At 45.0% G+C, this 25,852-nt stretch overlaps 2 protein-coding genes across 3 annotated transcripts in view; one reads left to right on the top strand and one right to left on the bottom strand.

Annotated features, from left to right (window-relative positions):
- Positions 1 to 2,694: 2,694 nt before the first annotated feature.
- On the top strand, positions 2,695 to 20,525 carry FAM162A (family with sequence similarity 162 member A). The gene is made up of 5 exons (XM_061638072.1): positions 2,695 to 3,112; positions 3,943 to 4,077; positions 6,000 to 6,105; positions 17,093 to 17,201; positions 19,660 to 20,525. The coding sequence occupies exons 1-5, from the start codon at positions 3,082 to 3,084 to the stop codon at positions 19,753 to 19,755; spliced, it is 477 nt and encodes a 158-aa protein (XP_061494056.1). The 5' UTR covers positions 2,695 to 3,081; the 3' UTR covers positions 19,756 to 20,525.
- A 1,722-nt stretch (positions 20,526 to 22,247) lies between these two features.
- The window catches only part of KPNA1 (karyopherin subunit alpha 1), a 43,542-nt gene continuing 39,937 nt past the window's right edge, over positions 22,248 to 25,852 (bottom strand). For both annotated transcript variants that reach the window (XM_061638058.1, XM_061638049.1), the window contains exon 14: positions 22,248 to 25,178. In XM_061638058.1, the coding sequence (XP_061494042.1) occupies positions 24,991 to 25,178 (188 nt within the window). In that variant the 3' untranslated portion in view covers positions 22,248 to 24,990. The remainder of the gene's footprint in view (positions 25,179 to 25,852) is intronic.

Raw genomic sequence — 25,852 nt, 5'->3', positions numbered from 1 at the left:
TATGATTTTAAATTGCATTTTTACAGGCACATGGCAGACCACCTAAATGAAAGCTTGTAGACCACTGGTGTTCCACAGACCAGTTTGGGAACCCACTGCTTTAGGCTATATGTGAGGCAGTTGCCTGCACGTGTGTCGAGAGGCAGCTCTCACTCCCCCATCCGCTTCTGGAATTCTCTATGACCTGATTTTTTTTCAGTGTATAGAAGTCAGGGAGCTCTAGTATCTGCCCCTAGTAAGCAGCAAGAGATCTAGAGATATCTTGGAGAGCATTCCTAGTGAGAGAACAGCAGCAGGTTCCAGCGGACAGGCCTGGACTATCTGTACTGATCTGAAGGAGCTCCTAGGCCGGCCATTCATTGTTCAGATCAACGGTGCTTGTTCTCTTCTCACCCTGGTGCTTTTGATTAGCTCCTGCAATTCTTACAAGGTCTGGACATCCCACAAATACAAAGTTAATATATACATGGTGGGACATCAGCTTTGCATAAACATTCTCAAGTATGATCTACTACAATTTAGCTTGATTTCCCCTCGCATGGTAATGGCCGACAGCTGTGTGCAGGCTTTCTGGGGCTCTGGATGAATGTCTCTTTCCATTTTCCCCATGGCATGAGCTGTCAAAAGCCCTCCCTACAGACTGCTCTGGCCCCATTTTATTTATTTATGCATTTATGTACTAGCTTTATACACAGGTTTTCTGGCCATAAAAACCTTCCCAAGGTGGCTCTAGACTTTGCTCCCTTTGTCCCCAAGCAAAAGTAAAGATTAGCACGGTAGACATATGTCCATCCATTTTTTGATTGCTTCAGAGGCCAGCCCTGGCACCACAGATGTCAGAGGGAGAAAAAGGGGGCTGGTTCTGATAGTTACTGTGTTCAAGCTGGAAGGGTTCTGGGAGGAACATGAGGGGTGAGGTCAGAGGAGTAGAGCTTTCAGGCCGGGAAGGGAGACAGATTGGGTGAGTGGTTGTGCTATTTCAGAGCTTGGAAAAGTTACTTTTTTGAACTACAACTCCCATCAGCCCCAGCCAGCGCCATGATGGGAGTTGTAGTTCAAAAAAGTAACTTTTCCAAGCTCTGGCATGGTTCTCACCCCAGCAAGATAATTCCTGTTAGCCTTATTAGCTTACTCTTCTGGTTTTTGGTGGTGTGGGTAGGTGCCAAGACAGTCCATAATAAAACCTCTCTCTGTCTCATCCACAGATTGATTGAGGTTGAGGTAGCTGACCTGGTTTGCATTATCAGAACCTGGGAGGGGGAGCTGGGAAGATGTGATCTCTCTCAGCTGTACCCTTCTGGATACATGGTGCAGCAACTGCATAGGCTTCAGGGTCTGGGGGCAGTGGGTTGTTATGGTCCCTAGAAATTCCATCTACCTCTCTAGGCCTCCTGTCTGGCTGAGTGCCAGCCTTAGAATATAGAATCACAGAACTGGAAAGGACCTTGGTGGTCCATCTAGTCCAACCACATGCTCAATGCAGGATCTGCAACTACAGCAATCCTGACAGATAAGGTGTCCACCCTCTTCTTAAATATCTCCACTAAAGGAGAGCCCACCAAGGCCCAAGGCAGCCTGTTCCATTGCTGAACAGTTCTTAGCATTAGGAACCTTATTTTTTTGTAAAAATCTGCTCCCTTGCAATTTCCACCCATTAATTCTGGTCCTGCCTTCTCGAGCAACAGTGAACAAGTTTCCTTTACCCTGTGACAGCCCTTCAGGTATCTGAAGACCGCTGTCATGTCTCAGTGTAATCTTCTCCAGGCAAGACATACCCAACTCTTTCAACCATTCTCCATAGAAATAGTTAATGCAGCCTAAGACTGCATTTGATTTCTTAGCAGCTGCATTGCACTGCTGGCTCATGTCCAGTTTATGATAATCTAAGGCTACAACCCTAATCCCCCCAGCCACGGAGTAAACCCCACTGAATTCAACAGGACTGATTTCTAGTAGACATGCCTAACTCCACATGGCTCTTTTTTTTGTTCTTTAGTACTGTATAATGGTGGGTGAGGATGTGACCTCCATGATACAAAGACTCCAGAGAACCAGGCCAGTGTAGTTATATTTAACAAACATCTTCGCTCCTGGCTCGGCCCCACTGCTTTTCCCTCCAGACGCCCTTGGTTTCCTGTTGGAATGCTGTCCACCATCAAAACTTTCCAGAATATAAAACATTAGCATGTTAGGAGAAGGGGCTTTGCTTAGCCTTTCTCTAGTACAGTAGGGCCCCACTCATACATCAGGTTATGTTCCGGACCCCTGCTGTAAAGTGAAAACCGCTGTAAAGCGGAACACATTGAATAGAATGGCGCAGTGACGCCCGAAAACTGCCGTAAAAGCGGAACAAGCACTGCATGAGTGGGGCTTTAGTCTAATTGCATCTAGTTGAGACCGCTGTATTAGCGAAGCGATGTAAAGCGGGGCCCTACTGTATACTATCCAGCAGAGCTCGGCCAAGTTACTTTTTTAAACTACAACTCCCATCAGCCCCAGCCAGCATGGCCACTGGAGTGGGCTGATGGGAGTTGTAGTCCAAAAAAAGTAACTTTTCCAAGCTCTGCTATCCACCCCTCGCCCGCTGGTTCCTGAGCAGCAGTAAGACAGCCTTCGCCAACCTGGTGCTCTCTAGTTGTTTCAGACTAAAACTCCCATCAGCCCCAGCCAGCGCAACAGGGTTGGCGAGGGCTGCACTGAAAGCCTACCACCTCCCACTCGGTGCATTCCGGAAGAAAAGTGTTGACGTTGTGATTCCGCGGAGCGTATACACGAGGTCTTCCTCTCCATGTCCTACTGCCCTGACAACAGCGAAGGGGAGTCCACCTGCATTTTAATAGGTCTTCCGCGGCTCAACTGAGGATCCAGTGAATATTCTCTGTCGGAGAGGATGGAGGCTCGTCACCGTCTCACCAGGAGCCGCCGCCGCGCCAGATTAACTCCTCCTTCCCGGCTCGCTCCTGCCTAGCGTCACTGACGGGCCTGCGCCTGACCTTGCTTTCAGCCGTGTTTCGTAAGAAGAGAGACTGAGGCAGCGGGGAAAGGAAAGAAACGGCACGGCCTGTCCTGTCCTTTGGGGCCATGTCGGGGCTTGCCGCCGCCGCCGCCGCCGGTAAGCGCTTCCACTACTTACCGAGTCAGGCCTGGCCGGGCCTGGCTCAGGACCTCTCAGTACCCCTCTTGACTGACCTCTGTTAGGTATGGTTATGGGGTCCATAACTTGGCCTAGGATAAAATAAACGAATAGCTGGTTTGGAAACAGTCTTGCAGTCCCCGTTCTGTAGGTGTATACTTTGTACACCAAGTTCATTGGAGCTTCCTCCCAAACAGAAGTGCGCACAAGATTGTAGCCTTACATGCTCTACTAAGGTTACTTAATCCAAGAATCTGGAGCCAAGTGGAGGCAGTACTGGCTCCTACATCTTGTAAATGGTTGCCCATTTGTTTCCGGGCACAATTCAAGGTGCTGGTTTTAACCTATAAAGCCTTATACGGCTTAGGTCCAGGCTATCTGTCAGAGCGCCTCTCCCTCTATGAACCTGCTCAGACTCTAAGATCCTCCAATGAGACTCTACTCATTACCCCTTCTTTCCTGCAAGTTCATCTTGCAGAGACACAGAATAGGACTTTTTCGGTGGCCGCCCCCAGACTGTGGAATTCTCTCCCTATTGAGGTCCGGTTGGCTTCCTCATTATCGATTTTTCATGCACAGGTGAAGACTGTTCTATTTAGATGGGCTTTTAACTAACATAGTTAGTTTTAACCTATGTTTATTTAATTTCATTTTAAACTGTTTAAACTGAATATCATGTTTACTAATTATTTTTGTTTTAATGTAAACCGCCCTGAGTTCCTCGGAAAAAGGGCGGGGTATAAATATTTTAAATAAATAAATAATATATTTCTTTTTTTAATGTTATACCTCCCCCCTTGTTTTCCCAGGTACACTTCGGATTTTGGACAAAAATGTTTTTTCTGTTCTGCGTACACTTAAAGGGCCCTGCAGGGTGATAAACAGAAGGATGTGCAGCAAAACGCAAGCGGACAGTGTGCTAAAGTCAAAACCCCAGACTCCAGGTAAACCAGAATGAGCGTATCTTCATAACTTTCAGCCCAATCCTGTGTATGCTGAATCAGAAGCAGCATGGTGTTTAGTGAGCTTTTAGTAACCTAGACTTCATAGAGAACAGATTTTGGAAGAGCTTTTGGTAAAGCTGTCATTGAGCACTGTACACAAAAATAATTTGTTTCTATTCCCCCATGGGCCTTCTTCATACCTTAAATTGGTAGTGTTGATAAGAGCAGAGAATAGGTCACAGCAGCATGACTGGAAATCTGACTATGGTATGTACATTTGTAGGCAACTGCCTCGGGCACCTCCTGGATAGCATGCCCCACCCCCAGTAATTTTCAGATTGTTTTACACCCGATTACATTTCACTTTTCAGTATGGGTAATTATGGGTATTTATCCACAAGCGCGCATGTAGTCAAAGAAAACAATGACGTTTCCCTTAGGCATGAAAATGCCTACACTAGAAGCCTCTTGCAGACTGGCTTTGGAGACAGTTTCAGCACTGTAGGAATTAGTTATTGATTAGAAATTAGAAAAGTGACTGAACAGTTTGCTTTCTTTGTACTGAGGGTTCTTGGGGTTTTTTTTGCATTTGCACAGTTTTAAAGCTGTGAGGACTAGATCAGAGCTAATGGCAGTGTAGTGTAGTCTCTTGTCATTTAATTTCCTCTCCACATTAACATGTGACTAGCCTTCCTTTCCAAAAAGCTCACAATGGTGGGCAGATACGTTGGCTTGACTATGATTGACTGACACCATTATTGTCTGAGGGACAAATATATAAACAATTACTATCATCTTTTGCAAGCTACGGTCCATATGTGAGATTTACTGAAATCAGGCCTTCTCTTCTTAAAGGGAGACCAACGCTGCAATCCTAACCCTCCTTATCTGGGAGTAGGCCCCGTTGAATTTAATAGGCTTACTTCTGAGTAGCCATGGTGAGATTGCATTGTGAATAACCAAGATGGCCACTATGGACCTTGAAGTGGTTGATTATTAACTGAGTAATGAAAGTGTCTCTGTGTAGGTCAGGACTGGGGAACCTGTAGCCCTCCAGATGTTACTGGACTATAGTCATCCCTCACTATTGACCATACTGACTGGGAGTTGTAATCCTGTGGAGCCAACCTACACTTTTGCATACATGCACATGCAGGACACCCATACAACCTCCCCTGAGCAGTAGGGAAGGCAGAGCCATCTCACTCTCTCTTGCTCACATACAGGAGAAGCACAGGGACTCTTGACTACCCTCTTCCCTGCTGCTCACCTGTTTCCCAGTGAGCTGGGCAGCGGAGAGGGGAGGTTTAAACCCTGCCACTGCTCGGATGATTGGGAAATAGCTGAGTGGCAGCCAAGAGGAGACAGTTTAAGGTGTTTCAGGCACCTTGAGGTGGCAGCTCCTAATAAAATCAGCTTCCCTTGCCCTCTCTTTTCCCAAAAGGAAATGCAAGGGAGGAGATCAGCCTTCAGCAAACACAGATTCAACATATTCTAGGCTGGAGTTAGCAAAGTCAGCTTCTGTAGTGGCCACTGAGTAAGTGAATCCACTTCCTTTGCAGCCAGTACAGAAGCTAATTGGGCTGGCATAGCAATGACAGAACATTCTGCTTCACCAGCCCAATTAGCTATTGACAGTCTGTCCTTGCTTTGCCAGTCCAGTTGGCTTCCGTACTGGCTGAAGAGGTAGTAGCTTTGCTTTCGAAGCTGATTGGGCTAGCGAAGTAATGACAGAGTGCTTTGTCTTGCCATCCTGATTGGTGGAGTAGAGACTGAGGAGAGTCTGGCAGACCAGATTTAGAGGTTGGGGGGTCAGAGGTTTCCCATATCTGAACTAATTGGCTATGCTGCAAGAAATCACAATCCCTAGTTCTGACTTTTGGTTCTCAGTTGCTGTATTTTCTTTTCTGTGCTTTCTACAGGCTCCACCTTCAAAATCCCAGGATACAAGCCCACTGAGTGGGACAAGAAAATTTTGGTATGGACAGGTCGTTTCAAGAAAGCAGAAGATATACCAGGAACTATCTTGTAAGTTTGAACCTCATAAAAAGCCTGACTACCCATTCTATTATTTGCATCAAAAGCAGCCGTGTGTAAGCCAGAATTCTGGCTAATTCCGAAAGCACCCCTAAGGACAGGCAGAGAAAGGAGGATCAACCTGTGTGCTGCTTGTGTGTACCTCAGCTTATCTTGTTGTTTTCCCCTTGCCCAGCGTAAGTATCAAGTAGAGATGAACAAAAGAGGTAGCCCACAACTCTCATTTTTCATGTCAGAGCATGGCTTCAGATGTGGCTTCTTTTGATGTGATGAAGATAAAGTATAGCCTGGCTTTTTAGGCACAGAAGCCCAAGCTTCCTAGCACCAACTCTCTTGGGGTCCTGAGCTTTCTGTAGATACTGGTTAGATAAAACTGGTGTTCATCAAAGCAAATACCTTTTCTAGCCTTATAAAGGCCATATTAGTTTGCAGCAGGGGTGGGAAATTTTCTAAAATATAGCTCCCATCAGCCCTAGCAAGCATGGCCAATGGCCAGGGGTGATGAGAGTTCTAGTTCTGCAATGTGTGAAGGGCCTCAGATTCCTACACATTGTATAGAGGGAGGAACAGTAATGTGTTTCAGAGAGCCTCCCCTATCCATACTGCTTTGGTTCATCTTTATGCTATTTGTCCAACTTACTCAAGGAAATCCTATTGGCAAGGAATAGTATCGACATTACAAAGTGCCTTTGTAGCTTCCTTCATTAGAATAGTTGTCCTCCATTGTGAACGGTTGTAGCTTGGGGGCCCTGCTAGGCTGATAAAAGGGTCCTGACACTCGCAGCTTGCTTTCAGCTGTGCTGAAGAACAAAACTTGGCAGCATACTGCTAGATGTGAAGGACTTTTAACTGCAATTACATTATCGTCTCTATTCTTTCCAGAAGTTACTGACCGCTTGTTGACATTGATTATGCTAATTTACACAAACTGTACAGACTCTAACAAAATGGTAGAAATAGGCAGAATAAGTGATAGATGAGATTTGGGGAAAAATGATTGCACTGAGCGTCTCAGGTTGCGTGTTGGCACTTTGTCGATACAAACCTGGGCTGAGAAGAATTTTTCAGATGAGCTTTTAATATTGGGTGCTTTAAAAGCTGCAAAGCAGATTTTGTTGGACCCTTAAATTCTGTGTTGGTGCTTCAACACCCTTGCTTTAAAAGTAACACAAATATTAAGAGAATTTGTCAGCTGTTGGCTTATTAACATATCTGACTTTTTTTTCAAACTGTTGTCAAATAAGTGATGGTCACATTTTGGCCTGGAAAGGCAACATTGGAGAGATCTCGCAGCCTCTGATTTGGAAATCCAAACGCTGGAAAGAGAGACTATGAGAAGAAACCTCTCCAATGTTGCCTTTCCAGGCCAACATGTGATCATCACCTCTTTGTCAACAGTTTGAAAAATGCCAGAGAAGATGATAAGCCAACAGCTGACAAATTCTACTAATATTTGTGTTAGTTTCAAAACAAAATTCTCCCATCTCATGTAGAGTAAAATTACTGCTGTATTTGATGTGGAGATTCTTGCTCTGTGATAACTGCCTGTTTCTGAGTTTCCTACCAATTTTGCGTCCCTTCAGTGAGGTGTGAAGATTTTTATCTGAGGTGGGTATGTAATAGGACACTGGGACTCGCTTAGTAACATCTCAAAGCAGACCCCTGTATTCATAAGAAGGGCTCTGCTGGATCAGACCCAAAGGCCTATCTAGCCCAGCATTCTGTTTCTCACAGTGGCCCACCAGATGCTCACAGGAGGCTGCCAAGCAGGACATGTGCACAGCAGCCCTTGCCTGCTGTTGTTTCCTAGCAACTGGTATTTAGAAGCATACCTTCTCCAAAACTGGAGGTAGTATGTAGTCATTGTGAGAAGTAGCCATTGATAGCTTCATCCTACATGAATTTCATCTTTATTTTAAAGCCATACAAGTTTGGAGCCATCGCTGTAGCTGGTGCTTGTGCATTCCACAGATTAACTTTGTGCTGTATGAAGGAGTACTTCCTTTTGTAAGCCCTGAATCTCCTACCATTCAGCCTCATTGGATGACATTGGGTTCTTGTTGTATGAGAGTCAGAGAAAAATCTGTCCGTATCCACTTCTTCACACCATATATGTGAAGAATGCATATCTATGGTGGCCCCTTTAGTTCCGTTTTTTCTTAAGAACACGTCCTCCGGGTGCCTACTCCAAGGGAAGATTGGAGGGTGGCAACAAGGGAGAGGGCCTTCTCAGTGGTGACCCCCAAATTATGGAATGATCTTTTTGACGAGGTGCGCCTGGCGCCAACACTGTTATCTTTTCGGCGCCAGGTCAAGACTTTCCTCTTCTCCCAGGCATTTTAGCATGTGTTTTAAATTGTTTTTATATTGTTTTAAATTTTTAAATTGTGTTTTAAATTGTTTTTAAAATATGTGTTTTAAATTGTATATTTGTTTTAATGTTTTTGATTGCTGTAAACCGCCCAGAGAGCTTCGGCTATGGGGCGGTATACAAGTGCAATCAATCAATCAATCAATCAATCAATAAGAAGAGCCTGCTGGATCAGGTTAGTGGCCCATCTTGCCCAGCATCCTGTTCTCACTGGCCAGTTGGATGCTTATGGGAAGAATCCTAAACTAAAAAGTCCCAAATATTGTAATCTCTTCTCACAGAGAACTTACTCTAGCCCTTGGTCATTTTGGTTGCCCTTTTCTGCATCTTTTCTAGTTCTACGATATCAGAGGTGGTGGTGACCAGAACTGAATACTGTATTCTAAGTTTGGTTGCACCGTAGATTTATAGAAAGGCATTATGATATTGACAGTTCGATTTTTGTTCCTTTCCTATTTATCCCTAATATGGAATTTATCTTTGTCATAACACTAGGTTGGCATTTTCACTGAACTATCCACCAGGACCCAAGACCCTTTTCTTAGGGTATATCCTGTCTGTGTATATATGAAGCAGCCCACATTCACAACATACATTTTTCCCACTATTTTCGCTTTAAACACTCATGCCTCCCCCCCAAGAATCCTGGGAAGTGTAGTTTGTTCGGTGTGCTGAGAGTACTTAGGAGGCTCCTATTCCCCTCACAGAGGTTCAGAATGGCTTAAAAGTCAGTCCCTCTTGCCAATGGACTCTGGGAATTGTAGTCCTGTGAGGGGAATAGGGGTCTCTTAACAGCGCTTAGCACTCTGAACAAACTACACTTCCCAGGATTCTTTGGGGAAAGCCATGTCTGTTTAAATAGTGGAATAAATGTATGGTGTGGATGTGGCTGCAGTTTGTTTGTTTGCCCCAGTATACATCATTTTACACTTGTTTATGTTGAACAGCATTTGCCATTTTGATGCTTATTCACCCAGTTTAGAGAGATCAATTTTGCGTTCCTCACAGTCCCTTTGTGTGAATAGTTCAGTGTTATCAGTGTGGATAGATCATGTGGAGCCACACTTGGGGTCTGGGCATCAGGTAGTTTTGGCCTTTCCATTATGGCTACAGGGCGATGACTCTGTCTTTAAGAAAGAGTGAACCAAGGAAAAGAGGCAACTAAAAGGAGGGGACAATACTGAAATACAGTAGGGCCCCGCTTTTTGGTGTTCTGCTAATATGGCGGCGCCAGTGGGGCGATCAGCTGTAGCGCACAAGCTCCAGCTGCCACGCTCCAGCTGACAGTGATCAGCTGTAGCGCACAAGCTCCCTGCGCTTCAGCTGACAGCGATCAGTTGTAGCGTGCAAACTCCCTGCGCTACAGCTGATTGCTGTCAGCTGGAGCGTGGTGGCTAGAACTCACCCTACAGGTGATCGTGCGCTACGGCTGATCAGCTGGAGCGCAGGGAGCTTGCATGCTACAGCTGATAGCTGTCAGCTGGAGTGCAGTGGCTGGAGCTCCCCACGCTACAGCTATATTGCCTGGATTGCCTGGTGTGTGTTTCTGAGTGTGTATTATATAATACAGTAGGGCCCCACTTTCCGGTGGTTTTTGCTTTTCGGCAGGGGTCTGGAACATAACCCGTCGTATGAGTGGGGCCCTACTGTAATCCCTTTCATTGGGTTGAGTTAATAGGGGGGCAATTACTTTTTCACATGGGGCATTGAGTGTTGCCTAACTTTATTTAATAAATAAATGAAATAAGTATCAACATTTTGTGTTTTGTTCACACAGCTTCCCTCTTCTCTAATACTGGGTTTTGGTTCAAGATCTGACAACATTCAGTGCCAAAAATATGCAACAACGCATAGCCTGCCCTTAGATCTCCTGGTGCTGCTTTTGAATGCCAGGTTGGTACATAATAAAACTTCTCTTGTCCACGATTTAATTGTGGATGAGGGTGCTGACCTGGCATGCATAACCGAGACCTGGTGGGGTGAGCAGGGAGGAGTTGCCCTCTCTCAGCTTTGCCCACCTGGGTATTCGGTGCAGCACTATGGTAGATCTGAGGGCCGGGGAGGCAGGGTCACCGTGGTCTATAGGAGTACTTTCTCGCTCACCAGGCACCCTGTCCAGACGGCAACTGGTCTAGAGTGCCTCCACCTTGTGCTGGGCCAAGGAGACAGACTGAGAATCCTGTTGGTGTACCGTCCACCTTGCTGCCCAACAGCTTCCCTAGCTGAGCTGACAGAGATGGTCTCGGAGGTGTTGCTGAGGTCCCCCAAACTTGTGGTGTTGGGGGACTTCAACGTTCATGCTGAGGCTATCTTATCTGGGGCGGCTCAGGACTTCATGGCCTCCATGACAACCATGGGGCTGTCTCAATTTGTTACTGGCCCAACGCATGTGTCGGGTCACACTCTTGATTTGATCTTCGCCACTGGTCATGGAGATGGTGATCTGGAGGTGGGGTGTTTTTCATCTACCCCATTGTCATGGACAGATCATCGCCTGTTGAGTTTTAGACTTACGACGACTCTTTCCCTCTGCAAGGGTGGAGGACCTATTAAGTTGGTCCGCTCCCGGAGACTTATGGATCCTATTGGTTTTCAGAGGGCTCTGGGAGTTTTTCCGGCTGATAGTACTGGCGCTCCTGTCGAGGCCTTGGTCGAACTGTGGAATACGGAGATGACCCAGGCTATTGACACGATCGCTCCCGCGCGCCCTCTTCGTTGCAGAGCTCATACAGCTCCGTGGTATACCCCAGAGCTCAGAGCGATGAAGCAAGAGAGAAGGAGGCTGGAGTGCAGATGGAGACGAACTCCAGACGGATGCAATTATGCTTTGGTAAGTGCCTCCACTAAGTCGTATATAAAAGCGGTAAGGGCGGCGAAGAAGTCTTACTTCGCTGCTTCTATTAGGACATCCCTTTGCCGCCCAGCAGAGCTTTTTAGGGTTGTAAGAGGACTTTTACATTCAGGTCCTCAAGATACCATTGAAACATCTGAAGCTCGCTGTAACGACATTGCAGGGCACTTCCAAAATAAAATCGCATGCATCCGTAGGGACCTAGACTCTGATGTTATGACAGATGAATCCACTGAAGTGTCCAGAGCATGGTCTTGTCCTTCGTTATTGGATGAGTTCCAGTTGGTGCAGCTTGAGGAAGTGGACAAGGTGCTTGGAATGGTGCGGGCGACCACGTCTGCGCTAGATCCTTGTCCATCTTGGCTAGTGAAGGCTAGTAGGACTGGTACCACCGGCTGGGCTAAGGAAGTGATAAATGCCTCCTTGAGTGAGGGAGTAGTCCCTAGTAGCCTCAAGGAGGCAGTAGTAAGACCTCTTTTAAAGAAACCTTCCTTAGACCCAGATAACTTAAACAACTATAGACCGGTGGCGAATGTCCCCTTTTTGGGCAAGGTTCTGGAGCGGGTGGTCGCCGGTCAGCTCCAGGCGCTCTTGGATGAGACCGATTATCTGGATCCGTTTCAATCCGGTTTTAGGCCTGGTTTTGGCACTGAAACAGCCTTGGTCGCCCTGTACGATGACCTTTGTCGGGAGAGGGACAGAGGGAGTGTGACTCTGTTGATTCTCCTTGATCTCTCAGCGGCATTTGATACCATCGACCATGGTATCCTTCTGGGGAGACTCACGGAGTTGGGAGTTGGAGGCACTGCTTGGCAGTGGCTCCGCTCCTACTTAGCGGATCGTCGCCAGAAGGTAGTGCTTGGGGAACACTGCTCGACACCCTGGACTCTCCATTGTGGAGTCCCTCAGGGGTCGGTCTTGTCCCCCATGCTTTTCAACATCTACATGCAGCCTCTGGGTGCGGTCATCAGGAGTTTTGGAGTGCGTTGCCACCAGTACGCTGATGACACGCAGCTCTATTTCTCCTTTTCATCCTCTACAGGTGAGTCTGTGGATGTGCTGAACCACTGCCTGACCGCGATAATGGACTGGATGAGAGCTAATAAACTGAGACTCAATCCAGACAAGACTGAGACACTGTTGGTGAATGCCTTCCCTGTTCAGATGGTGGATGTTTACCCTGTTCTAGATGGGGTTACACTCCCCTTGAAGGAACAGGTTCGTAGTCTGGGGGTGCTTTTCGATCCTTCCTTGTCTCTTGAGGCGCAAGTGGCCTCGGTGGCAAGGAACGCGTTCTACCATCTTCGGTTGGTAGCCCAGCTACGCCCCTATCTTGACAGGGATGACCTCGCCTCAGTTGTTCATGCTCTGGTAACTTCTAGGCTGGATTACTGTAATGCGCTCTACGTAGGGCTGCCCCTGAAGAAAGTTCGGAAACTTCAGCTAGTGCAAAATGCAGCAGCCAGACTGCTGACGAGGACCAGCCGGTCAGCACATATAACACCTGTTCTGGCCCATTTGTACTGGCTACCTATCTGTTTCCGAGCCAGATTCAAGGTGCTGGTGTTACAAAAGGAGCCAGGCCTGTATGGAGGCCAGACCGATAAGAGCTCTGAATTCCTTGAGATGCCAATAAGGAATAGAGATGAGACCAGACTACTGCAAATACTTGCCTTTATTAGAACCTTTGCAAAGGGAGGGCCACCCTTAAGTGACTCTCCAGAATTGCTGACAGTCATCATATTTATAGGCTATAGATGCATCACATACATAATATCAGAAATGCATAGCTAATCAAGAATACATCATTGTTTAATTTCTCAGCATCTGTCTATTCTGGTCCACTTCTCTGTTCTCCTTCCAAACTTCCTCTATCCTTGACCTTTGGTCCGATAAGCTGGGAATAACATTTTTAATTGTTAAAGAAGCAGATAAGCGGAAAACTCCCATACTTTTCACAAGGGAGGTAAGCATATGTTTCACTTAGCATTGTTTGATTTTATTTCAGTACAACATTTTTAATTTTAACTCATTGCAACATTTGCCCCTCAGATACTTTCTTAATTTCAAAAGTAAGAAAGTATCTTCCTAATTGTCAATGGTGGCATAAATATTTCCTTCTCCAGTAACAACTGATTGGGGAGCATAAACAGTATGGTTCCATACCTCTTCATGAGATGGTGCCATTTCAGTATAATCTCCCTGTATTTCATGCAAGGCTAGTTGCTGATACATCATCAGTTGGGCCTTTCTTTTCATGACCCGAATAAGCATGCCAGATACACAGGATATGGTAAGCACATAAGGATAAGGAATACAATACAGCCAATAACAAAGAGATGTTTCAGCCAGGCCCAGTTTGGCAGCCAGCTTGTAAGCCAGTCCCAATTTAGGTCCTTCCACTGCTGATTGCCCACATACGCTGTTATTTCTGCATGGTCTATTAATTGATTAATTACCTGTGATTCATCTCCAATTTCAACACAGCACTCACCGCTGTACCAGTTTGAGGAAGGTGTTAGTTTGTGACAAAGACCCATTTCTGGTCAAGGGACGTGTCCATGCCGGAAGTAGAATACAAGATAAAGCAACATAATAAAAACCATACATGCTATAATTATGGCAATGCATATGTAATATGGATTAACTATATTCTGAGCTGCGGGATTAATAACTAAGTCTGGGGCGCTCTGCGGAGACGTAACTTCAGGCCCAGACCGGGGGCTGTCTGCGAAAGCCACTTTTCTTCAGGGGTCTTCCTCCGTCCCTCACCTGTTGGGGAATCCTTGGCTATTCCCGTCTCTGGCTCCTGCACCTCGATAGGTGCGGATGCTTTCTTGACTCTGGTGTGGTGGATCCACTTGGCCTTGCCGTCAATCTTTAGCGCTGCATCCGTGGTTAACAGCACCTGGACCGGTTGGCTCCACTCAGGCTGAAGCGTTTCCTTCTTCCACGTCTTGATCCGGACCCAATCTCCTGGTCTAAAAGGGTGAATGGCGGCGTCCAGTGGCAATCTCTGGAACTCTTGAGAGTATCTATAGAGTTTGGAAAGAACAGACTGCAGGGCAATAACATATTCTTTGATCACAGCATCTCCCACTATTTGATTTATTTCAAGAGGCTGGGTCTTGAGAGCTGCCAGTACTGGCGGTCTCCCAAATAAAACTTCAAATGGGGTCAACTTAGTCTGTCCTCTGGGAGTGCAACGAAAAATTGTCAATGCCATGGGTAGGGCGTTTACCCAATTTTGTCCAGTCTCTTGGCAAAGCTTGGTTAACGTGGCCTTCAAGGACCTGTTAGCCCTCTCTACCTGCCCAGCTGATTGCGGCCTCCATGCCGTATGAAGGCGCCATTTAAATCCGAGGGGCCTTTGGAGCTGTTGAACCACTTCCGAAATAAAGTGCGTTCCCCTGTCAGAGTCTATTGTTTCAGGAAGGGAATATCGGGGGGGAATTTCTTTCATCAGTATCTTAGCCACTACCGCCGCAGTGGCTTGCCTTGTGGGGTAGGCCTCTATCCATCCAGACAGTTGGTCTACTATTACAAGGAGGTATTTGTATCCATTTTTCCTGGGAAGCTCTGAAAAGTCAATCTGGAGTCTCTGGAATGGGTGTATTTCCGCATGGTGTCCTGTAGTCGCACAAGAAAGGAAGAAGGGTCTTCCTCTTTGCCTTGTTTAACCTCATACAGTTTGGCCATATTGGTAGGTTTGGGTATGGCGTTCCGTAGCCCATAAAGAATGAGGCGGCGGTAATTTTCAAGTTCAGTGCTGCCACCAGGTGCAGCATCCCAACCCAAGTCTCTTTCTGGCATTATGAGAGCCATGGGCCGTGCGCCTGCTCCCGCTGCTGCTCTCTCTGTCTCAGCAAGCCTACGGGCCTGTCCCATAACTAAACTCTTTTCCTCAGAAGTTAGCAAAATGTTCATTAGTGTTTGGATATCCGCCCAGCTGGGATGGTGGCTGACAAATATAGATTGCCACAAGTCATACGCTTTCCCAGGGTCTTCTCTCAAAGGGGGTGTTTGGTTTTTCCAATTAAACAGGTCAGAGGTTGTGAAAGGGACATAAACGTAAGCTGTACCCCCTTGTCCATCAAGGACTTCTCGCATGGGGGCCTGGAGGTAGCTATTGCCACTCCTATGTTCTCTGTGGTCTTCTCTCTGGCCAGCAACTTCTTCTGCAACCTCTTCTAAAATTCGGATTCTCTTCTGTTTATGGGCCTTTTCCTCAGGGGTATTTGCTGGACTATTCTCCTTTGGTCCGATAAGCTGGGAATAACATTTTTAATTGTTAAAGAAGCAGATAAGCAGAAAACTCCCATACTTTTCACAAGGGAGGTAAGCATATGTTTCACTTAGCATTGTTTGATTTTATTTCAGTACAACATTTTTAATTTTAACTCATTGCAACACTGGTTATGACCTATAAAGCCTTACACGGCGGGGGACCGCAATATCTTGTGGAACGCCTCTCCCACTATGAACCTACCCGGTCACTTCGCTCAGCAGCTAAGGCCCTCCTCCAGGTACCAACACATCATGAAGCCCGGAGGACAGTTACTCGATCTAGGGCCTTTTCTGTAGTGGCCCCCGAATTGTGGAATAGCCTCCCCGAAGAAATACGCCTGGCGCCTACGCTTCTATCTTTTCGGCACCAGGTTAAGACCTTGCTATGCTCCCAGGCATTTTACTGTGTTTAACTTTTAGATTTCTGTTGTTCCTTGTCTGTGTTTATTATTGTTTGGCTTTTATTATGATATTTTGTATTTTAATCTTTTTGTACACCGCCCAGAGAGCTATTCGCTATGAGTGGTTTAAAAATGAAATAAATAAAATAAATAAATAAAATCAGACAGGGGGCAAATACATTTTCATGGCCCTGTATATTCTCAGTGTGTAGCTTGGTACTTTTTTTTTGTCAATCTTAACTCTTTTGGGTGGCCTTGTTATCTCTGAATTGGATACTGAAAGCTTTTAAAAATATTATTAAGGGATGGAAATTTTGCCTAGCAGTTGGCCCATGGGCCAGTCCCAGCACAAGATGCTGTTGTGAGCTGCTTGTTAGAAATGACTGAGAAATAGGGGGTGGGGATTTATCCAAGAAAGCAAGACCGAAACAAATATTGTGCCCCACCAACCAAAGTTGATTTTGGGGGTGTTCACTTGGACTCATAGCTGTTACGGCCATTGCACACTTGTGGATGGTGGTAGAAAACCAGGGTTTGTGGCATACACCTAGCACAAACTCGGTCATATTTTTGGAAGGCATGCCAGATTGTGTGTGTGTGTGTTGCAATGAACCCTGCTCAAATCTATGGCTGCACTGGGGAGGGGTGGGTCGGTAAGGGGAGGCACCACTGAGCAGATGACTCTACCCCAAGTTATCTGCCACCTGAGTGAGAGTGAACTTGTAAAGAAAGGCAGGCAAAACTACCTCCTGCTGGCCACCTCTTTCTCAAATTGTGAAAGAGGGCACCAAATTGGCAGAGCTAGAAACACCAGGGAGTCCAGTTTAAGGGTTGTTCTTTTAAATGTGCTCTAATTACAAAACTGCAGGAAATGTTAGAATTTGTAACCCAGGTCTAGGGGTTACGTTGTCCCCAGGGGGTTGCCACAAAAATCATAACAATAGGCCTCACCTCATGTCTTAGTAGCCTTTAGCTAGATTTCTTTCTTTGATCCCCCCCCCCCATTAACAGACTGGCAAGTTAACAGGAGCAGCTATGGTTTGATTATGTCACATTCACTCTTTAAAGGTTTGAGGTGGTCAATACCGCAAGGAACAAGCTGCGTGTGAGGATCAGCTACCTAATGATTGCCTTGACGATCTGTGGGTGCCTGATTATGGTTATTGCAGGGAAACGGGTGAGTACAAAAGAGCTAAGAAGTTGGCAAGAGTGAGGAAAAAAGAGCTAATGGACTGGCCCAACCATTTCCTCAGGAACAACAATTAAATCATGAAATTGTGGCAATACTGGAGCAGGGAAAATGAGGGTGCTTGCATTCCTAATAAATCAAAGAATAAAATATCTAAAACGGGGTAGGGGAAGAAAGAATTGAAAACGGGATAGGATAGGGTGAAAATGGGATTTCCCCCCATCTCCAAATGTAGAATTCAGTACATTGGTGACAGTCAGTCTATAGCTACGGGAGGAGGGTTGTTCTAGCCTTGATAGTTTTCATAAAAATGTATTTTAAAGTTAGCTGAAAACTGAAATCCTGGAGAGGGACTGAAATGGCCCTTCATTGGCTGACAGGGTTATAACATCACAATTTAGCTTTTCGGTTTCCTCATGCTTAACTCTTTTCTGCCTTTTTGATAGCTCTGCTATCATCTGTCTGGCTCTTAAGGTGAGCAAGTTGAAGGCTTTGAGAGAAGGAAGATGAGGGCTCTTCATTCTGCTACCTTTTCTGAGGTAGACTCTTTTAGGAGTGCTGTTTGGGGGTGGTTTAGCTGATGAGCGCTGAGGTAATACAGATGTAGCCACAAACCATGGTATGCCATTTTGAGGATGAGCAGGTAAGTGCACTCCCGCCTTCCCCTTTTCTGCATGTAAAGGGAAGAGATAAGAGGTTTCTGCTTCCGGTTAGCAGCAAACCATAATTTGCTTTATTTATAGTTCTTATTTTAGGGCAAAACTCTTCCCAGGTAACTTTAAGAAAGGTCATTCGTTTCATGCAAATACAGAGTAATTTAATGATACACACAGCAGAGGCTCTCAGGCATGATGGTGCTTCGGTGCTGCTACTTCTCCCTCTGTGGGGAGGGGGCTGTCAGCTGGGCTACCTTCTAGACATGATAGAGTGCTGGAAGTGCTGCTTCCTCATAACTGGTTTGTTAAACCATGACTTGCCTGCCAATCAGGGTCAAAATTGGTGGCAGATTATGCTTTGAGCAACCATTTTGCCTCATTTGGATGCAAAGGAAATCAGTGGTTTGCTGCTAGCTAGAAACAAAAGCTCCCAATCTCTCCTTGCGTATGAGAGGAGGGAGTGCAGAAGCCCTAGGCCAACACTTGGTCATCCTCAAAATGGCAGACATTGGTTTATGATGTCTGAAATGAGCAATTATCTAATTTATTATGGCATTTGATGCCATAATAAATTCGTTAGGCTTTAAGGTGCCACAAGATTCCTGGTTGTGTTGCTGTAACAGATTAACACAATCTAGCTGATTTATGGCAACCAGGAAGCAAATCTTCCAGGACAGCAGTTTGAGATCTTAGCTTTTAAAAGGTACGTTTGAGTAAGGCTAGGGCTGCCAGCTCTTCATCCTCCAAGGCAGCCTTTCCCAACCGGTGTGCCTCCAGATATTGTTGGACCACAACTCCCATCAGCCTCAGCCATTGGCAATGCTGGTTGAGGCTGATGCGAGTTGTGGTCCAACAACATCTGGAGGCACACTGGTTGGGAAAGGCTGCTCTAAGGAGCGATGGGGGGTCCTATGCAATGTTCTTCCTCCCCATGTGGAAGGCATAGCTTACCTTCTGCTGTCCTTTTTCTCTCCTGTTGAGCAATAGGAAGGCCCAATACCCTTTGAACCCTAGCTTTTGGCTTGGAGCAGGCAGGGCAGAAACTGGGAGTATCGTTCCATGTGTGAGAGCTAATATAAGCAAAGTTAATCTACACAGCTACTGGAGCATGAAGAGAAATAACTCAAAAGTACTCTTCTGTCCACTCCTGGCAGGGGTGGGCAGACTTCAGGCTTGTGAGCGTCATAGAGATGTGAAGGCCTGGGGGGGGGGGAAACAGGAAAAAAGGGAGGACCGGGTGGGTGGGTATTTTTTTCCCTTCCCCCCCCTGGGCCTTCACATCTCTAGGGATCCCGTTTATTTTGTGTGAATCCTGAGCTCCACCAACCAGAGCTGTGTGTAAAAATACTAGCTAGAACAGTGGTGGAGCCAGGTGCATCAGGGGACAGAGCTGAGCCATACACTACATAGGGCTCACTAAAGAAATGCAAATCTGCATCTGCCCCATTGCAGTGTAGGGAGTCTTAACAGTGTAATTTACCAAACAAAATTCCTGTTCTTGCTTTTGTTATAATTGAGAACTTTGTTACTTCCTCCAGATTATCAGTGATAGTAGATCCTGACCTATTTTCTGCCCACCTTTACATTTCAGGGTTGTTTATGAAGGAGGATTATAAAAATGCTCATTATTAGTTCCCCAAAATTCTGTTTTAATGACAGCGAACTTGTGGAGCTGAAGTGTTTGTTGGTTTTCTCAATATTGTAGTGTTCTAACTGAAAACTTGCATGACGTGGTTCCTATTATTGAAAGCTTCTATGGTCTCTTTATTTTGTACTTTATTCTGCTGTAGGCTGCTGCAAGGCATGAATCCCTGGTGAACCAGAACATGGAGAAAAAAGCTCTGCAGAGAGCAGAGGCTGTTCAGAGTACATCTGCCAAACCATAGTCAAGAGGAAGAATATTACATCAGAAGGCACCAGATTTATCGTCACCTTTCATTAATGGAGGAGCTTGAGGGATGCTTCTTCATTAGTTAATTTTTTGGTATTCCTTTCCAGCTTGCAGAAATAAATTATTTTTTAGTAATCTTAAGTCAAATCCTCATGAGGATTTCATATTTTGCTAGAATCCAATCACTATCAGTAGAAACAAGCTTAACTACATGATCTAGTTTCTTTCAGTTCCCCATTACGGAATGTATTGCAAGGTATTGAATTCACCTCAAGTGACTAGGACTTGTTTTAAGTGGTAGCACAGGCATCTTAACGTCATGTGTGGCTCTATGCTTTGATCTTTGTGTGCAAGCATGTTTTGAATAGCTGGCATGTGTGATTCAGCTTCAGTGCAGAGTAAGTACTCAGAACCCAAAACTCAATAGTTGCAAAACTGTATTGAGTCAGTCCTGGTTTTAGAGGGATATATGGTGGTTTTTTTGAAGTGTTAGGATTGGTTTGTCTCATGTAATTTGTACAGCATGAGCCTCTGCAAGTTCTTTTCAGAAATATGTTCCACTTTATGCACTGGGGCTTTTCCTAAAGTAGTACCTTTTTACCAGTCCCCAATCACTGTGGGACAAAAACCTAGGAAAGAGAAATGAAACACAGATTGTAGGGCACATTATTTTTTCATTTGCTGTACTAAACCAGCAAGACCAGTTTGGTGAACCGATTGATTTATGATCAAACAATGGAATTAAAACTATTTGATCTCTTGTAACAGCGAATCCACCACTGGATGGTTTTGGTAACCTGCTTGTATGGAGTTTTATCCTTGCCTAGACATAGTGCCCTCAAATACTCTTCCTCCTGCATTGCGCCTAATGAGAACCGTGTAGGTAGGGCTGCACCCTTGTAAGGGGACTCTTGGAGCAATGGTAGAGAGATCTGTGCTGTGAGTCGACACATACAGCTAGTACAAAATACTCCTGTTGAACAGTGTCACTGCCAGGAACCATTTTTCCCCTTTCATTTCCTACTTAGTAGTTTAGTCACCAGGGCAGCACCCATCTGGAATCGGGTCTGTGTTTATATAAGAAATTCAGCCTAGTTGTGGCTGAACCCTACTGAGATAAGATTGTAACAGCCGATATTGCTTTGGGTATGTTGGAGACTTCCTCTAGCCTTTTTTCTAAGTGGAGGGAAAGAACTCCTCGCAGGTGCATAGGTGTAGACCTGCTTTTTGAGAAAACAAAAGTGATATGCCCTGGAGCCCCACTCCTTGCATGCATGCTCATACTCGTTGCCCCCTTTCTTCTCTGGACAATTCTGGAGCTGTTTTCAGAAAAGAGGTAGTTCATTCCTGATATATTGCTCCTCAATGGGATATCTCTCTAGGGCAGAGGATAAAATGTTACTCTTCATAGCACATTAGGCAGGGTATTGCCTATTAACTCAGCTGGTTATCGCAGGAGAAAGTAAAGGCATACATGCAGGGTTGTTATGGTGGCTCCTGCTGTTTGAAGCTTCTGGCAGCAAGGAACAGGTCTTTCTCAACTGAACCTTGGACCGCAGCCCTGTTTATTTTGTCCTGTAGAATTCAGTGGCATTGTGGGAAAATATTGTTATATGCAGTTCTGTTTGCTCTGCACTGTACTTACTGGGTTTTTGTTACAAGGTATACTTTAGGCCATAGTGGGCTGCAGCTTGGCTTGGGCATGATATATTCCACATTCCATTTTTCTAGGCACTCAGAAGTTATTTAACCATTATGGGGCACTTCATACCCTGCATTTCTAGTAAGACACTTTTGTCTCACTTTTAATTTCTTTAATAAAGAAGGGTAGTAAAGATTCCATAGATACAAATGCAGCTCTTGATAGAGCCTAGAAAGAGTTTTCTCCTTTCAGATTTTTCTAGTAATTCAGCAGTCTTGGAGTACATGTGTACTGAGCCCGGTGCTGGCACTTGTAGAGGAATAAAACAGGATAGTTCTGACCTCATGAAACCTGTGCACCGTTTTAAGAGAGAAAATAAGCAGCAGCTGTTTGTTCCTTCTATCAAATCACATTAGGATAAGGGGGTGGGTGAGGGTGCCATCACCCGCAAGTTCAATATGGATCAATCAGGATCCTGTGCCACAGGAACACTCAGAACACCCAGCTCTGGCTGGTATGGACAGAAGACATCATCTGCTTCCAGTTCACCTCTGTTTTCCCCCATCCTGGCAGAAAAACACACAGTGTAGTTCTCAGTCTCAAGCAGTTTGGCAAAAAGAAACAAAAGTCTACACTGAAGTATTTGTATACTGGTACAACCCTCACTCAAAGGGTAAGAAGTGTGTTTCAAAGCTGCTATTCATATTCTCCAGAACTCACTCTATCTGACATCGTTACCTATAGGCTATTTTGATCTGCAAATCTACAACAGCACCACCACAGAAGCTAACACTAAGAAGAACTACATTAGCCCATTTTTTTTAAAAAAAAGACACACCACTCCATTTCATTTGTATGTATTTATGGTTTAATTCACTCCTTTAAAGAGAGAATTCATTATTTCCTAGCAGGAACACCAACGCACCACGTTCTCACTAGCTTGGGGGAAAAACTTTCAGTGTGAGAAAGATATAGGATGTGTGTAAATATACATATATACATACACATTAGCACACACACTGGAGGAGTGTGTATGTGCATATATACTTTAGGTACACACACATACACACTATCAGTGTTTCTGTATGTGAGACGTTTCTGTATCACATGCACCCTTCACTGAAGTTGGCTTACAAAATATGCAGCTTCCCCCATGAAAAAAAACCTATTCATTAAAGTACATTATTTAAAACAAATCTTATAGAAATGACATGTCATCAGTAATTTACACTTTAAAAAACTCAGCCACAAAAAAACCCTGGAAGCTGAAACAAGATTGCTATTCATCAGTGCTTCTACCACCCTTAAAGAAACATGGTTTACTATGGGATGTAAAGGCAACATTGAAGCTGTTTTAAAGATTAACCCAATTAAAATAAAAAAAAAACAGGCTGGGCTGCATTTTTGTCCACAAAATACCCCATGACTGTTTCCCCCCCCCCACTCCTCGCTCACCTTTCTTGTGCATTGTTTACTTCCTGTTTGTTGCTGCTTTGTCCCATATGCAGTTTTGATGCCTTTTTTCCTTGTTAAACGGGGACTTTTCCCCAAGGCAAATCCAGCCACATAGGGACCCCATAGGCAGCATTATAATTTCACATCATTATATAACCAGATTTGCTTACATGATGCCCTTACTGTGCCAAATCAGAGTAACCACGGGTTCCTACCCTCACATGAGGCCAACATATTTTGCCTGGTTTTCCTTTCCCCAAAACAATTGCCAAAAATGGGGAATAATCTTATTGCAAAACACATTCGCCACTCCTGCTCCCAATGTGAGCTCAGTCCCAATTTTAAAATTCTCATATTATAAACAGCTGAAGTCCAATAGATGTTGACAATGGAAACATAAAATGCTTTTTTAGCATAAAGCAGGGCAATACTAAATAAAGTAACTTTGGGAATGGAGGCTGATGATGAATGGACACAAGTGGCAGCTGTGAGGATTTTCCTATAAAAGCACAGACAGAGATGCAAAGTGTTCAGTGGAAGGGTCAGTCACACAGAACGCTGGTGAGACCAGACCTAATATTTTGACAAAGTACATTTTGTTGTGGACGACATCAGTTGTCTTTTGTTAATTGTAACATGAAGGATCTGTCAGCAGAATTGATTCTAGAATTCAAAATGTTTGTAATGAAAGGTCTGTTCTGGAAAGTCAAATTGACTAAAAGGACCACCCAAATCAGGAAAGGGTAGAAGCCCCCTGCAATATCCATGCATTCACAAAGAGTGAACAACATTGCTGATAGTGGCTGATGCCATGTTAAGTTAAGACTATGCTGCATTGGGTTGGGAGAAGATGATCAGAACAGCTGGCATTTATATCCAATGCCTTAAATCCAAGCGTACTGGAGAGCCACGATCTTGGTGCTCGTGAAAGAGGCATTCTACAAATACGTGAAAACAGTGCAATGACGCTCTTGGCTGTTGCAGGAAGTTGAAGTGCCGGTATTTCACCAGAGGATTAAATGAGAGGTGTGAGGCAAGAATATTAAGCAGATGATTTCACAACTGAAGTGCAGGCCTTACTCAGGAGGGTGTGATTTCATTAGACAGAGGGTTTTGCGTGGCTTTTAATGAAGCTGCTAGAATCCAGGTGTCCTTTCTTAGAAGCTATAGTTCATGAAAGCAGATGCAACCCACAGAGCCAGTATCTTCCTTTCCTCAATATTGTAGCAGATTAAGAGTTTACAACAAAAGGGGATTTACACAGCCCTGTTCAACCAAGCTGTTTTCAAAAACTCAAGTGTAGATTTCTCAGCTGTAACAATATTAATGAGCATCAATTTCAAAACATGAAAAGATTCAGTCTGTAAGAGAGCCAATTTATGCTGTGGCAGATGAACAGGAACAGTTCCTCTATCCCTGACACAATTTCAGACATCTTCACAAAAGCACTGGCTGCCACTGGGAAGGTACAGAAAGACGGGCCACTTCCCTATTCCTTGTGCAGACAGAAGAGAACAAATCCCATGCAGTCAAAATGGCAGCATAGGAAGTCTGCTGGTTGTCAATTGTTCAGTGTTCCTAGAATCTGGAGCAGCTTATTCATTGGTGGCTATAAGTGCAGGGAACGGAGAGCTCATTCCATTATCTCTTGATAGGCATGTATATCAACAGGAACCCAAGCTGCTACACAAAGAACCACCACCACTCAATTCTGTGTGAGCATCAAATTAGACAGGCACCCAAGTAGTGCACAGAAAGGAAGTCTCTCTCAAATCCTTTTCTGTAGATAGCAAGAACACTGCAACACACATACAGACACACAAAGGAAACTCCACCCTTGTTTTAGAATCTAGGATCACACCACTTTAGTGTGTACTTCATTTGGAAAAACTGACATCTTTACAGAAGTGCCCAACCTCTGGCAAGATGGGCACAGCAGTTACGGTAAGCCCTTACCAAAGTGGCATCCAACAACAAAGAGCCAAATGTTTTCCAGTTGTGTTTAAGGAAGCGTGTGTGCGAAGCAAGCAAATGAGCTCACACAGGTTTATGGAAAACAGGACCACTCTGTGGGCAACTCAGAGCTCTACAACAGGACTAGATGGGCAGTACAACACAGTGCACAGGAGCACCTCACAGCTGGAAGCCTTCCATGGGAGCCTCACACTGCTGGAAGATGTACTGCTGCTGGCCAATATCTACTTGTGGGGCAATGCTGCTGTCCTCCTCCTCTGTCCCGAAGTAGTGCTCAATCAGATCAAAGGCCTTCTGGTAGATTTCTTGGTTCTCATGGCTCTGCAGGAATTCAATCTTATCCAGGCCTGCAAGGGAAAGACACACAGTCCCTCAGTTCTTGAACATGAAGATTTATCTGCATTAAGGATGGAGAACCTCTGGCTCTCCAGATACCACTGGATTTCCAGCTCCTATAATCTGTGACCACTGGACATGCTGGTTGAGGCAGATGGGAGCTGGAGTCCAACAACATCTGGAGGTCCACAGGTTTCCCATTCCTGCACTTTGCTAACTGAGAGAGAGAGAGAGGAAGAGATCAGGCTATCTCAATTTTAGCACCAATTTTAATTCTTTCAGAAGAGTGGGTATGCTCCATTTGAGACTCCATAAAGATTTTAAAGGCAGAAGTTCCCTCAACCCCATCTTCATTACCTCAGACCCTGCAGGTACTGCTTAGGTAGTAATGTATGCAGTATAGAAATATTAAATAAAATGCTCCAAGCAAATGCAATTAGAGGGTCTTTATGCTCTGTCCATTGCAGCAGCTAGAGCCTGCAGGCTTACTGCAAGATTTTGGTTATAGGTATGCAGAATGTAAACAACCATGGATACAAACAGGAGTTATTTCCAAAATCTTGCTCTATTTTGAAAAAGAAGTGCTGCCATTACACTTGTACAGTAGGGCCCCGCTTTACGGCGTTCCGCTGATGCAGCGGCTTTCAATCGGGAAATTCCCCGCTTTAAAGCCGATTTTGCCGTT

Source organism: Rhineura floridana, chromosome 1 (genome assembly GCF_030035675.1).
Source record: "Rhineura floridana isolate rRhiFlo1 chromosome 1, rRhiFlo1.hap2, whole genome shotgun sequence".
Lineage (NCBI taxonomy): Eukaryota > Metazoa > Chordata > Lepidosauria > Squamata > Rhineuridae > Rhineura > Rhineura floridana.
The sequence above is the reverse complement of the archived record's forward strand: the minus strand, read 5'-3'. Positions and strand labels throughout refer to the sequence as shown.

Bases quoted from the DNA above. Each gene is read 5' to 3' on its own strand.
- FAM162A (XM_061638072.1), top strand. From the start codon at position 3,082: ATGTCGGGGCTTGCCGCCGCCGCCGCCGCCG. The intron at 4,078-5,999 runs GTAAACCAGAAT...TGCTTTCTACAG, and splicing joins GTCAAAACCCCAGACTCCAG to GCTCCACCTTCAAAATCCCA. The intron at 17,202-19,659 runs GTGAGTACAAAA...ATTCTGCTGTAG, and splicing joins TGGTTATTGCAGGGAAACGG to GCTGCTGCAAGGCATGAATC.